At 39.2% G+C, this 14,315-nt stretch overlaps 1 protein-coding gene across 1 annotated transcript in view; it reads right to left on the reverse strand.

The window, feature by feature from the left end:
- The window catches only part of Kcnh8 (potassium voltage-gated channel subfamily H member 8), a 373,434-nt gene that overhangs the window by 180,726 nt on the left and 178,393 nt on the right, over positions 1 to 14,315 (reverse strand). The window contains exons 4-5 of the mRNA XM_027394572.2: positions 11,127 to 11,254; positions 5,250 to 5,490 (exon numbers count right to left, since the gene is read on the reverse strand). Of these exons, the coding sequence (XP_027250373.1) occupies positions 5,250 to 5,490; positions 11,127 to 11,254 (369 nt within the window). The remainder of the gene's footprint in view (positions 1 to 5,249; positions 5,491 to 11,126; positions 11,255 to 14,315) is intronic.

Raw genomic sequence — 14,315 nt, forward strand, 5'->3', positions numbered from 1 at the left:
TACTGGCCTGGAACTCACCAGGTAAAACAGGCTGGCCTAGAATTCACAGATAATCTATCTGCCTCTGCTTCCTGAGAGCTGGGCTTAAAAATATGCACCACCATCCCCAGTCCTTATTTTTATTTATAGCTTAATAAAATTCCACTGAGGGGCCAGTGGGAGGCTTTGGGAGTGAGGCCTGTACTGCCAATCCTGACTACCTGAAGTTGATTTTCAGGACTCACTGTGGCTGCCCACATCTCCTCCTATGACTAGGCATGCAGTACCATGCCTGACCCATTTCACATCTGTTTACTCTAGGACACAGAGCTCCCCACATTTGCTTGGTTATTCTTTTCTCGGGGTTTTATATAAGATCTCTAACTAGGATATTTTAAAAATCCATTTCACTGTTTCCTCTTTTCAACGTGAATTGACCCCTATCAAACATTTTACCTTTTAAAAAATCACTCATATATTTTGATTGCCTGTTATTTCATTCATCTTATCATTTTTGTCTATTCCTTCCTTGTGTAGTTTTACACATTATTTTATCTTTGGATTCACCATATTTGATATTTTTTCTTCCTTGTGGTCTGATGATGATATTCAGATTTTATTTTGTAGAAAGTCATTTAACTTTTAAATATACACAATTCATTACACACATTTCTAATAACACTGCACAGGTTCGAGTTTTCTGCACTTACTATGAGCATTCCAAAATGTGATATGTTGCTTGTATCTACCTGGCACCCTTTCCTCAGGTCACCAGGATTCAACAATTTTATCTTCTGCCCACTTAAAAAATCAAACACACCAGTGGTTAATTATGTTCACTGGCATTTGCATTGCATGTGACTGTAACTTGATTTCTTTTTTTTTTGTCCCAAATCAAATCATGTTTTCCATCTGACAGTCTAATTTATTAACTTATTTGTTCAATTTTCATCATAAGCTTTCTTTTCTTATCTTAAATTTGTTCCTTTCTTTTGGGATACTTCTGGGTTTCTTTTCCCCCTTTTTTGTAAAATGAAGCAGCAACAGCAAAACCCCACACATTTAAATAATCCCTTTGATGAGAAACTGAGTGACACAATTGTGTTTTGTTTTATGGAACTGTTTTCATTGTATTCACTCTTCTGGAAGGACTGTAAACTAAAGAAAAGGGATGGAAGGGAAGGAAGACTGAAAAGAGACATAGAAAAGAAAGGGAGAGGGAAAGGAGAGGGAGAGGGAAAGGAGAGGGAGAGGGAGAGGGAAGAACTGAGGGAGGGGAGGGTGGAAAGAAGGAGAGGGTCAGAGTCAATGCTTTTCTAATGGGTTCAGTTATTGCCTGTGACCTTCCACCCCTACTATGTGGAGAAGTCAGATTACACCCTAATTAGTATCTATGGAAGGCAATCAATTGTCTTCTTTTTCCAGGGTCTTTGAAGATTTTCCTTTTAATCCTTTATAATTCACACTATCACAGTGGTATGTTTGGAAGTGAGGACATTTTTATTTATTCCATGTAGTTTCTGGCATGATCTGTGCACCATACCTTATCATTCACACATTCTTTCATTCTTAAGATTCTTGGCTCTTAACAGTCCAGTTCCATGCCCTCCCACTTGTCTCCCTATTGTATTGTTCCAGAGCCTTCTTAAATATTTCAGTGATTGAAAGCTAAGATGACCATAAAGTATGGTGCAGTGCCGTTGAACCCTTCTTTCCTGTGGCTTTCAGCTTTCTAAGATGTTCTTGAAGGGACCAACTTGGATGTTATAGCCTTACAAAGTAAGCCTACAATGTTAAGCCTATTAGATTAACTGGTAACCTGCCTGAGCCTACACCAGACCCAGCAAAGAGTAATGAAGCTAGCACTGACTGAGACAACTCACTCCCAGGTCTGTGCACACTGCAGCATGCACACCTTTGGGCTCTTTGGGATATTTAGGATGGGAGTGGAGTAGACACCTGATGAGCCAGTTTTTATGAAACAATCTGTAATATTCAAAGTATGGCTGGATTATCAGGCTTGGAAATAAAGTCACCATTGTATGATAATTATCATTCTTACATGGCTACTGATTCAAATGCTACAGAAATCTAAGTAAATGACTTAGCAGCAATTTACTAATTGAATGCAGTTACTTCTTACTAAGGTAACAAACCAAAGAAATAGGCAACAGCAGCATCAGGTATCCAGTGCTACGGCAGATTTAGTCAATGTGAGTCTGTCTTATGAAAACTCCACTCAACTTGGTTCCTTTGTAAGAATTGGGCAGAAAGTGAAAAAGAGAAGTTTCAACTTCCTGTCTGCCTTCCATGAATACAGTGATTTCCAGTGAGAGTCTCTGCCCTCTTGAGCGAATGTGGCTTACGCAGCAAGACTGAGGGGGAGGCTAGGAGTTTCAGGTTGCACTGACTAACTTTGTAGTCAGATGTTTTCTTTCCATTGAATCCATCTGGGGATGGCATTTTTCAATCATGCTGAAAGAGCATTGCTAACTGTAAAGGATGGGTTCTGGGGAAAAGTAAATCCAGAGAGATGCTTATGAATCATGTAGAAATATGTTGCTTCAGCACAGGTATTCTTTGAGGATTTAGACTGCTAAAAATGTATCTATGAATCCCCCAAAGAAATTTATCATCTCCCATCTTTAATTTTGACTAAGACACTTTTCTGCATGCAATATTTAATTACTCCCTATTTGAAAAGTACACATATTGTCTAACATTGGAGCCAGTGCAAATAACAAAACATTAAAAAAATTGTTCAGGCACAATGAAACCTGTGCTTCCCAAACCCTCTTTAATAGACCTGGGTGAACTAAAGGCACAGTTCAGTGGTGAAAAACCTCCAGGTGGATCGCCAGTGCCGCAAAACCAAAAAGTAAAAAAGAAATGGAAAACCAATTGTATTTAAATATGCGTATTCACCATGCCACAGAAACATTACTTTGTGAAGATACAATACTCTATGTCGAATGCACTATTATTCATATAGTATTAGCTTGTATTACCCTTTTTGACTTTGAACATAAAGTTTTAATGTGTAGCCAGCACAATCTGGCCTTCCACCCTGGGTCTACGTGCCTCTGCCTAAATGCTAGAATTACAGGTGTTCAGTGCCACGACCTGCTCTTACTCCAGGTGTTATAACTTATCTATAACTAACCATTTTTGGCCACCTTTGTGAACAGATGCACTTGACAGAAGTTGGGGTAAACATAACAGGAGAAACTTTAGTATAAACCGTCTTTAAATGTGTTGTAAGTTGTACATGTGCTTAAATTCATTTAAAAGAACAGGGTAGCAACAGCAGAGAATTGCAAGCAAATCCCTACTGCCTGTGAAATTAAGTCTGTCAATGAGGGGTTCCAGGCAGAGTTTCACAGTGTTGGCAGAGTCATGTCTCCAACTGTAAGGCAATCATTGCATAAACACAACTGGGTAAAAACAGCAGAGATTAGTCAGTAGTGGTTGGGTGCTGGATACTGTAAGAACTGGTTTGCTCCCTAAGCAATAGACATTACAGAAAGAATGAACACAGAAGAAGTAAGGGCAGAGTCAGAGGAACAAACCAGTCTCCATCAAATACCCCAAATAAATCTTTCTCGGCGTGTGAATTCTCAAGGGCAAACAGGCCATCCTCTGCCTGAGAGCACGCAGTGCCAGAATGGATTCCTGACCCCGTGAGTTTTCAAATCTCAAATACCAGGAAACTATGGTGAAGAAAATAAAGAAACAGCTTTGCTCTGGTGAATGATCCATAAATAGCAACACTGGAAAGCTGGTGGCACGTATGTTTAATAGACACCTGGTGCTCAATGAGACTTGTCAACTTATTACCTGGAAGAAAACTAGGCTCAGCTATGCAACAGAAGCCCTAATCCTTCAGAATTTTGACCTAGATGTGAGAATGGTACCAGGGTGATGACAGCAGCACTGTGTTATTCATGAATCCATAGAAGGAAACATCAAACTAACAGGACTGGGAAATAGGCACATCCAATATGTCTGTGACTTCATTTTAAATTCAAACTATTAATGATGCAATATTATGTTTCATCATGATCAAACAGATCACTTTATCCTTATAATTTCCTCATAATGAATGCATTTAACTGAAAAAAATTTAATTGATTTTATAACTTTACCCAGGTACCCAACTAGACACTGTTGCCATCTAGTGGTCTAACACACCACAGTGACTGCTTTTGGGGTGTGAGCTAGGTTCCTAACAGGCTCACAGTTGCAGTGATAACAGTGGGACAGGATTCATGGGGAAGGCAGGAACAGCTGTCTAGTGTCAGAAGCCAGCCTTGGCGACCCCCCATGCCTAGCTAGCCGCCAGCCAGTCTAGCATCCCACCCCTCAGGTTCCGAGACCTGGCCTGAGAAGCAACTAACACCTATTCTTTCCCCCACTTCCTTAACACAGGAGATTCCAGATACCTGCCTGAGAGCAATTAACATTCATTCCTCCCCCCACCTCCTTTTTCTCTGCTTCCGTCTTTCTCTATAAAAACCCCTTGTAATAATCAATAAAGGGGGCCTTGACAAGAAATCTGCTTGGTCCGGCTCTTTCTTTCTCGCCCATTATTTGCAGGCGTGATCCACCTCGGACTCACCAATTACCGGAGCCCTGAGGGAAGGGGCCGTCTAGAGCAAACACATACTAACATTCAGTCACAGAAAAAGTTCTACACAGTCAAACCAATGTTGGTCTACTGAAATCCCCAGGTTCTAGAGATGAATACTGGGAGCAAACATTCATTAGGGTCTCCTTATCTAAAATCAGATACTACCTCTCTTGACTATCTTAGGTAACTAAGAACCTTGCTTATTCTTTGCTTCTGTAAGCAGGCACTTGCTGAGTCCATCATAAACAGCTTGAAGAACCACATACCCAGGATATACTGAACGTTGTCTGAATGCCATTTTACTGGCAGGTATTGCTAAACTCATCTCTGACGTTGCATAGTTAATACTGCTAAGAGTGTCAGAGCCCAAACAACAGGCACTGCATCTTCCTTTGAGCCATTTTTTAATATAAAATAAATGTAGAAACATGGGATTTTGGCTTAGATGTTCCAACACAGAAACAGTAGGAAAACTGGAATAAGCAATTTTCAGAAATACAAGTATATGAGTCTTCAAAATTTATATCACAGGCTGAGACACACTCCAGCAAACAACTCAGTTCAAATGATCCACAGAAAATTCTGGAACATGCTTGTTTTTACAAGCAAATATTCCAGATGTGAAGTTACTGCATCTTACCTATAATGAAAAGAATCTCCACTGCAATGTCACTGACGGTTGTGCTCCGAGTTGTGGACAGGTCCTCATTGCCAATGAAACACACGTTGTAAGGTACTGTCACAGCAACATAAAATGTTGCCAGCAAAATGAGCCAGTCCCAGCCAGCTTTGAAAGTGCTGAAATGCAGCAGAATGAACTTGGATTTTTTTGCATCAGAAACCTTATACTCTGGAAATGCTGGTTTATCTACAAACACGTTCTGTGGATAAAGACACAGAGAAGAGGAGCAAAGAAGCATAGATTAGAAATGGAGACTGAACTATCCATGCATTCAACATCAAATACCCTACAAGTGACCTGTAAAATCAAACATGAGTCTACTGTCCTATGCTACCCAAGTGTGATTCAGTCAGCTACTGGCTTCATTGTGGTGCTGGTCCCACAAGATTCCAAGTGAAATGAAAATCCTGTCACCTAGGGAAGATGCAGGCTATTGTAACACTGTAAACTATCTGCAATGCTGCTGTATAGGAACATACTGAATCTTAGCCATGTACAAGTGCACCATAGATATGCATAGTACACAATATCAATCATAGTAACAAACAGGTATTCTTGGTTTATGTGTTTATAGTATGTCCATCCTACTTCTGTTTCAGAGAGTGTTCCTATGTATTTAAAAAGTTCACTGTCAGCATTTAGTACACGAGCTGCAGGTTCATATGTCATCTGCTGAACTCACTGCTTATTGGTACATTGAGTGATTGAGCAGCAAACCTATTTAGTTTGTACACATAAATACAGATGCCCAAGGAGGTCAAAAGAGTGTGTTAGGTCTCTTCAGAATTACTGGTATTTGTGAGACACTTGACATGGGTAATGGAGACCAAGCTCAGCTCCTTTGTGGGAACAGTGTGTGCTCTGAGTCACCTTATACTTGGAATCATCTCCATCCCAGACTAGCACTATGTAAATTTTTATTAACACCCTCTATGGGATTCCTACAAAAGCAAAATTACCCTAATAACACACTTCTTAGAATGTGTCCTGCTTGTTACTGGACTAAAACTGGACAGTGATCTCTGTTATGTGCACAGCACTCTGGAGATTTTTTAGTAACTGTTAAAAGTGAATAATTCAGATTTTGGTCATCAAAAAACAAAAGGGTAGTTATCTCAAATGTTATCTAAAAGCATCCAGCTGCAAGTGTCATTCTATACATAGTGTAACATAAAAGGCATGCTTGCGTGTTCATTAATATGAGCATAGTCTGCAGATGGGTGGATTTCAGGTGACAATCATTACCCAAAGAGCTCTGACCTGGGATTCTGGTGATGTCAGAAAAGATGGCTCCCCCTTCCAAAAGGTAGAGATGACCAACATTCTCCTGCAAACGTTCTTGCCAAGATACATAGGGTGGCCTATGCTTTCATGCATTGTGGGTGTTGGTGATGTTTCTAATCAGAACCCAAACCTCATTACTTTGATCAATAGGGATATATTCAGAAATATACCACCCACTAAGGAGAAGCAGCTATTTAGGGATTATTTTTCAAGTCCTACAGGAGGAAGGTAATGTTCACGACACAGCTGATTAACAGAGGATAGCTAGAGCTTTTGATGGCTGAAGCACTTTGCTTTAAAAGCAGCCCAAATGGATGAACAATTTCCTGTTGCTATGAGACAAAAAGAGGCTCAACAATATCGTATGTGGAAATTCCACAAGCCTGTGGCCAGGTATTTATAGACTTTGCTTTGACCTTAATTAATGAGAAATGCAAGAAAGGTAATGAGAACTTAGATTTGAAATTTAACTCGAACGAATAGAAGAAGTTCTGAATATGTAGTACTTATAGGCCACAATGTTGTTTCCTTGTCTCAGTCACTGAAGGGAGGGCAGATAAATATTGTGTGTTCAGGAAGCCCCAGACCAGAGGATTCCAAGAACATTAATAGAGATAAAACTTGAAGTTGTCGTTTCTGCCCCTTGTTTAAAGGTAGGGGTTCCCAACACCTGTCTACTTAGTCATACAAGCATGTCATGCTCATGCTCCGTTGTGGGGCACTACTTCACTTCTGGATGGCTGGTTGGTGCCACTGCATGTATTCCATCAAAGTACCTATCTGATAGTTGAGGACAAGTTCCAAAGCTTTGCCATAAAACCAAGACAATGAATTACTTTGTATGTCTGTGGGATGTGTGTGAGGGGGAGTTGTTAAAGCTCATTCAAGAGCACAGAAGAGAGACTTTGGGTCCACAAGTACTCATCTCCTAAGTTTGATAAGGTACTTTGAAGTTACAATAGCATATAATAAATCTTTTAAAGGTTTACTTATTTTGTTTTATGTGTATGACTTTTTTATCTGCATGGGTGCTTATACATTACATGTATACCTGGTGCTTATAGAGGCCAGAAGGAGGCATTAAATTCCCTGGAAAAGGAGTTACAGACAGCATTGATCCACTGTGTGAGTACTGGGAACCAAACTCCGGTTCTCTTTAAGACTAGTAAGTGCTCTTAATTGATGAGCCATCTTTCTAGCCCTTCATGCAATAGATTGCATTATGACTTTATCCCTAAACATTTACAAGGGGAAATTATCAGGATTCACCTGTAGCACTTAATGCTTCTATCCAAATAGCTACTGTCTTTACCATTTTGTTGGAGTGCCTCAGATTGTACCTAGTATAAGAGGCCTAGAGTGAGGATTGTACCCTCATGGGAAGATGTCTACTTTGGGTCACATGGATTCCATTTAACTCTCGGATACTGAGACAAAAGCTAAGCAACGAATGAGCATCTTTCAATGTGAACTGCATGGTGTCAATTTTAGGGAATACCTCAAGCATGTAAGTTAAAGTTATTGTCAAATTATTCTTACAACATGATGTTTAAAATTATACTTTGGATTCAATACATTTCAGGTTTGACTTAACTTTGGAAGGGTCAATAATTCAATCCTGCACACACCATTACATAGTTACCTGGGTGGCAAAAGGCTTACTACACCAAAGTCTTTAACAAAACCTTTTTGAATCAAGCAAATTCTTACAAGCATAAAAATATGCGAGTGCATAAAATTGTGCAGTCTACGGAAACAGGGAAGGAACATCACAGCATTTATAACCCCTAAACACATGGAGCATGTCAAGGACTAAGACAAGGTTTTAAACAAAAAAAAATAGATTTTGAGCATCTGTTACTTCTTAACTTTGAGGGGCATGCTTTAGAACCAGTAATGCTTTAGTTGGTTAATTTTTATCCCACAAATTATCCAATGCACTAGTTAACTCCAAAGCCTAACTAAGATGTTTGTTTTCTAACGTATTTTACAATGTTTCCTTGAAACTCACCTCTAAATGTACAAGGGTGCAGAAAAATATTCTTACAGGCACTATACTGGGCACAGCTGACACAGGTCCTGTCTTTGATGATAACATGAATGAGTGAGGCTTCCTGTTGGAGATATTTGGGCATGGCTAGCACTGCCTCAAACTCCTGGGGGGCTCTCTTCTGCAACCTGTACAATATTTATTTCTGCTGGATATACTAGCTTCATTCTCTCCTCATTCCAAAGAGTAAAGAATCAAAATCAAAAGGAAGGAAAGTCTTTTTCCAGCAGGTTCCAGACAAACTTAAGCCTAAACTAAAGGTTTTACCTCCGATCCTCAAACCTATCCAGAAGGCCTAAGGAGTTCTTCTGCCTGTGATTGCAGTATAGGATCATCTATGGGGAAAAGCTGCTCAAGAACAAGACAGTGATTTGAAGCAGAAAATTAAGGTTTGATCCCCTTAGCCGATTCTTCTATTTTTAGAGACTTTAATGAAAACCCAAAAAGGTTGTTTTTTTCCCCTTTTGTTAACATGGAATGAATAAAAACCTTATGCAGTACTAGCTTGCTGTGAGCCTTGAGTAACAGAATGTAAGGAAGGCAATCTTAAATAGCATGATAAACTGGTAGTGGCTCTTTTTGTGGGCATGGGTTATTGCAGCTAGAATTCCTCTAAGACTGTTTTCCCAGTAAGCTCAGGGTCTTTTCTGTCTTTCCTTCTCTCTTCCTGCTGTCTGGCCATTAACTGCTCTCTATCCTGCACAGTGACTGACTCCACACCTGGCTTCAGAAGTCAGGGTACCTGTGCTATCACGGTCTCTGAGCCAACTAGACATTCCTAGTTACTACCCTCCCCTCTGAGGTTTAAACTTCTAAATAGAACAACAGCAATTAAGAAAGCCACTAAGGAGTGTGATTTATAACTTTTGTCATACAGATTTTTCAGTAATGTTTTATAGGTTGTTAAATCTAGAGGGGAAAATAGCAAGGCTCAACAATGCCGTTTAATATCACTGAGACTTGCAGTGTTTCAGTGAGTCTCAAGTAAATACTTCTCAACTAAAGCAAGAAGAAGTGTGTACTTCCAGCATAAGCAAATCTCTATAAATATGCATATCAGTAATGCAATACATACTTGCTCACTCACACAAAAAAGACAAAGCAAAACAGAAAACTATCATAGTAAGTTAGAACAACAACAACAAAAACCCTTTCACCCACCACCAGCTGTGTAGCACTTTGTACAGCAGTGAATGGCAGAATAGCCAAGCTTGTTGGATGACCCCAGGAGCATGAGTGGACTAGAACTCTAACTGTGACTTCCAGAGGGAATCATATTAAAGCCAAACCACATTTGTATCATATTCAGGTAGCTCCTCACACCCTGGGTTTATACACTTTTCTTTGTTTGCTATCAGCACAGAAATAGATACTTTGTACACAAGAAGCAAGGTTTGTTTCAAGACATTGGCTTGAATGTCTTGAATGTAAGTCAGGGTCACCACAGTGCTGGCTGTAAAGTAGGGTTGTAAAGAACCCCAGTCCTCAGCTCCCAGGACATCTGGACCAATCTCAAAATCCCGAGGAGTTCTGCTTGCTGAATATGGCTGTTTATGATTCCACTGGCAAGTTAGACTGACTGTTCAGTTTCCCACCCATAGTCACCCCCCAAACCTGCAGTCTGATCACTCCACACTGAAAAGCTGTGTTTGAAGTCTGCAACCAAACAGACATTGTTCTGCTCATCTCCATACAGGTGAAGTTCCTTTGTGTTAAATAAAAGTTATGTGTAAATTTCTTGAGGGTGTGATGTGTGATTAAAACCCTGTGAAAACAAACCAAGCAGCTTTTACTGGCGCAATGGCTTTCAACAGGTGATCACACTGGTTCAGAAATCAGCCCTTACTGTAATTCACTGAAAGTGAAACTTGTTATATAACCTAATCAGTGTAGCTTGGAATTCCAACGCAATACTGCACTGTCTGAAAGTTCCACCTATTTTGTATAGAAGTGAAGTCTTAAATGGAGTGATGACCTGTATTGGTCCACGGTTCCCCTGGGAAAAGACACAAAGGGTAATAAGATCAAGAGTAACACTGATCCTGATATTCAATTTATAAATTAGACTACTAACCAACAGTAACTATAAATGTGACATGCTACACTTTGTCCTGTTTCTCAAACCATAGAGTCTCTCAGGTGTGCCCCTGCTCAGTGCATTCACTGACTACATGCCTGGTGTGCCCCTCCTCAGCACACTGTGTCCTTACTACATGTCTAGTGTGCCCTCACTACATGTCTGGTGTGCTCTCCTTGGCATACTGTGCACTGACTCCCATGGCACTGTAATCTCTGTGATTGTAACACTATGATTGTGCATGTTTATAGAAATGCCTCGTGACACTGACCTTTGCTAGTTTGTTCTTTATGGATAAATGCAAGACAAAGTGGGAAAAAGACAGCTAAAAACATCAATAAATGAGTAATTGGAACCTTTCCTTAGTGTATTACACATTGCTCTCCAAGGGGACTGGTGTCCGTGATGCACACATACCACCTACGTTATTTATTTTCAATTTGTTCTTCTCTCTTCTTTGCAGGTGTCCTGAGATGTGATAAAGGACAGCTCGGCTCCGTCTCCGGGCTGAGTCAAAGTGGGTCCCTGTTCTTGATCTTCCTTTGGCTCTGTCTGGAGGGAAATAAGACTCATAAGTCAACAGAGAATGCACCATTTCATCTCAAGGATGCTGAGTTCTGACAGGTCACATGCAAGAGCATACAGTGTTTTATGTATTTTCAAACACTTAAAAGTTATCTGATGACTCCTGATGACATTTATTTTAACTTTAGTTCAGCATAGTTTACTTGTTTTTCATCATTATACTAACTGCCTTGTTACTTAAACAACAAAGTAAAATACATGAGAACAGAAGAACCATGTGAGGTCCAGCAAGCACAGGTTTCTGCTTATACCCTGGTCTATCATACTCCTATTGGTAACTTTACTTCACACTTAGAAAGCTTATTTCCCCCTAGGTAATTTCTAATGCAAATGTAAAAGTCACATTTATAATTATTTTTCTTTGTATCAATAGAAAGTTTATAATAAAAATAACATAGTTTCTAGTTGGCATCAATGGTCAACTTGACACAGTCTTGTAAATTTTACAATTTTTCCATTTTGAATTTAAAATATTGATTATTTGAGAAGCCATACAATTTATTTTGGTCATATTCATCCCCAAGTCCTCTGCTTAAATTCCACCAGATTTGTCCGCAACTCCTTAATCCCCCAATTTTATGTCCTCTTTTATTTGAATTCAATTTGTATTATACATTTACATCTGGGGGTGGAGCTATCCACTGGGGTGTGGTCAACCTACCAGGAGGTATATCCATAAAGAAAACTGACTCTTCCTCTGCCAGAAGCTATCAGCATCATGAACTGTTCCTGCCCACACTAAGGTGGCTTGATCTTGGGTGGGTCTTACTCAGGTATCCGCAGCTGATTTGAGATGGTGAGGGCTGTGGTCCTGCCATGTCCAGAAAACACTCTTTTACTCAGTTCCTCCCTAACCTTTATCTCTTAAAGGTCTTTCTGCACCTTTCTCCATTACATCTGTCCCTCATCATTGATGGTCCCTTAACTTTGGGAGTGGGTATGCTATCTGGTTTGTGGCTGAACACTCCACTTAGCCTATTCTCTGCAATTTGACCAACTGTGGGTGTCAGCATTAAACACTGTCTACTACACAAGAAATTTCTCAGATGAGGTGTGAGAGCTGCACTAATCTATGGATAGACTCATATGGCCTTTGAGGATAATTTAATACTGTTTCCTAAATGGGGCAAAATAATAGTAGTAGGCACACCCTTGGGACTGTGACCTTAATGACCATGAGTTACTGGATAGATCTGAGATATTGGGCATATGTTGCATCCTCAGGATCAGGTTTTAAATCCAATCTGAAAGTGGTTGGCTCCCTTATAGCATTCATGTCACCCTTGCTTGCATCCAAGGGTGTGTCTTGTCACACTGTCTGTTATTGTAGTTCATAGGGCTCTCAGCTAGTGGGAACTGTTGGTGACCTTTCCCCAGAGAAGCTGCATGACAGTATGATGAAAGGTAGGCACTAAGGATGAAACTTCATGGAAAGTACCAACTAATTTTTCTTCAATTTCTTCATTTTTAAACAAATAGCCATTTGTCATATTTACAGACAAAATTATATTACTTGATTTTCTTCTTTATGTAGCAAAAATTAAATTTAATATGTTGTTAGACTTACCAATTTGCCTGTTTCTAGTAACATCATATCTTAAAGAGATAGAATTATATCTTAAAGAGGTATAATTTCTCACACAATAAATCATTTTTAATATGTAGGCATGTTTCTTCTGATGTGTTTATTTATCCCAGAACTTGAAATTTTAAATGAAATAAACTACATTATCATAGATTCAAGTAACTAATAAAGACTAAAACCCACATAATAAAAGTACTTGCATTATTTATTTTGTTGTAATTATTAAATGTTCTGATAAGGTCTTCATGTGTTAACTTTGTATTTACTTAGCATCTTACATGTTCACTTAAAACATAACTATTAGTAGAGTAAGAGTAACCAGTGTATTTCGATTTATAAGCAACCTGCATTATGTGACAATGTCTATAGGAATGTGGCAAGACCAGCAGGATGCTTCTGAAGTGTTAGTTGGTTGCAAAATAACAAGCAGAATTATAATGCTGTTAAGAAATGGACCTGAGTTCATATTCATGACAGTCAACTGGTTGCCTTCTCATGGGGGGAAATCTAATTAATAGCTGAGATTTTCCAAATTAAACACCAGTAATTTCATCATCTTAAAAGAATTCCCTAAATGGGGGAATGTCAAAGAAACATGTTTGTCTTAGACTTGGCTCTAAGTAGAAGCAAAATATATTCCCTGAAATCTGCCATTACAACTAAACCGTCACCCAAGACTGCCTGTGCAAACCTCCTCACACAGGGGAACTAAAATTGACCCTGGCTACAATGGTTCTGGGTTTTGGTTCCTAGCCAAAGAAACAAACTAACTAACTAGACATATGTGAATTAAATGTAAAATAAAAGAAATCTGGACTATTAATACAGAAATATCTTACGAGTACAGTATTGAAAGCACAAACAACAGATAAATATCACAGAAACCATGGCAAGACTTTTTCTTGTATTTACATGAATTCGAAACTAAATAGTATATTGTTTAATAAAATAAAGTGATATAAAATGATATTCTACCACAATGGTAGTAAAGAGCCAAAGTGATTCAGAAAAGCCATCTCTAGCTGGTCTATTATATACCTTACTAAGTGGTACTTGTCAAATTCTACTGATCAAAGTGGATGTGGGTTCGTATGTTGGTTAGAAAACAAATTTTATAGTACATATATTTTACATTTTAATTTTGAACTATTTTATAGCAAAGACCATAAACTATTCAGCAGTGGGTCTGGTTAAATTCTTTGGAGTGGTTGTGTGACTGGGCACACATTGCTTGGTTTAGAGTACTTGGGGTTGAAATCTGAAGAATGAACGCTGGTTGAGAAGAGATGTGGCTGTTCACGATAAAGTTAATACAAATGGTGACAATCTTGGGCAGACAAAGTTTAGCATCTCTGGGGACACAGCGGAGTGAGTTACAGACAGGCAGAAGCCTGCAAAACACCCGGGGCTTTTGAAGCTATGTGGGAATCTGCCTCCTGGTTC

This window comes from Cricetulus griseus, assembly GCF_003668045.3.
Source record: "Cricetulus griseus strain 17A/GY chromosome 1 unlocalized genomic scaffold, alternate assembly CriGri-PICRH-1.0 chr1_0, whole genome shotgun sequence".
NCBI classification, from domain to species: Eukaryota; Metazoa; Chordata; class Mammalia; order Rodentia; family Cricetidae; genus Cricetulus; species Cricetulus griseus.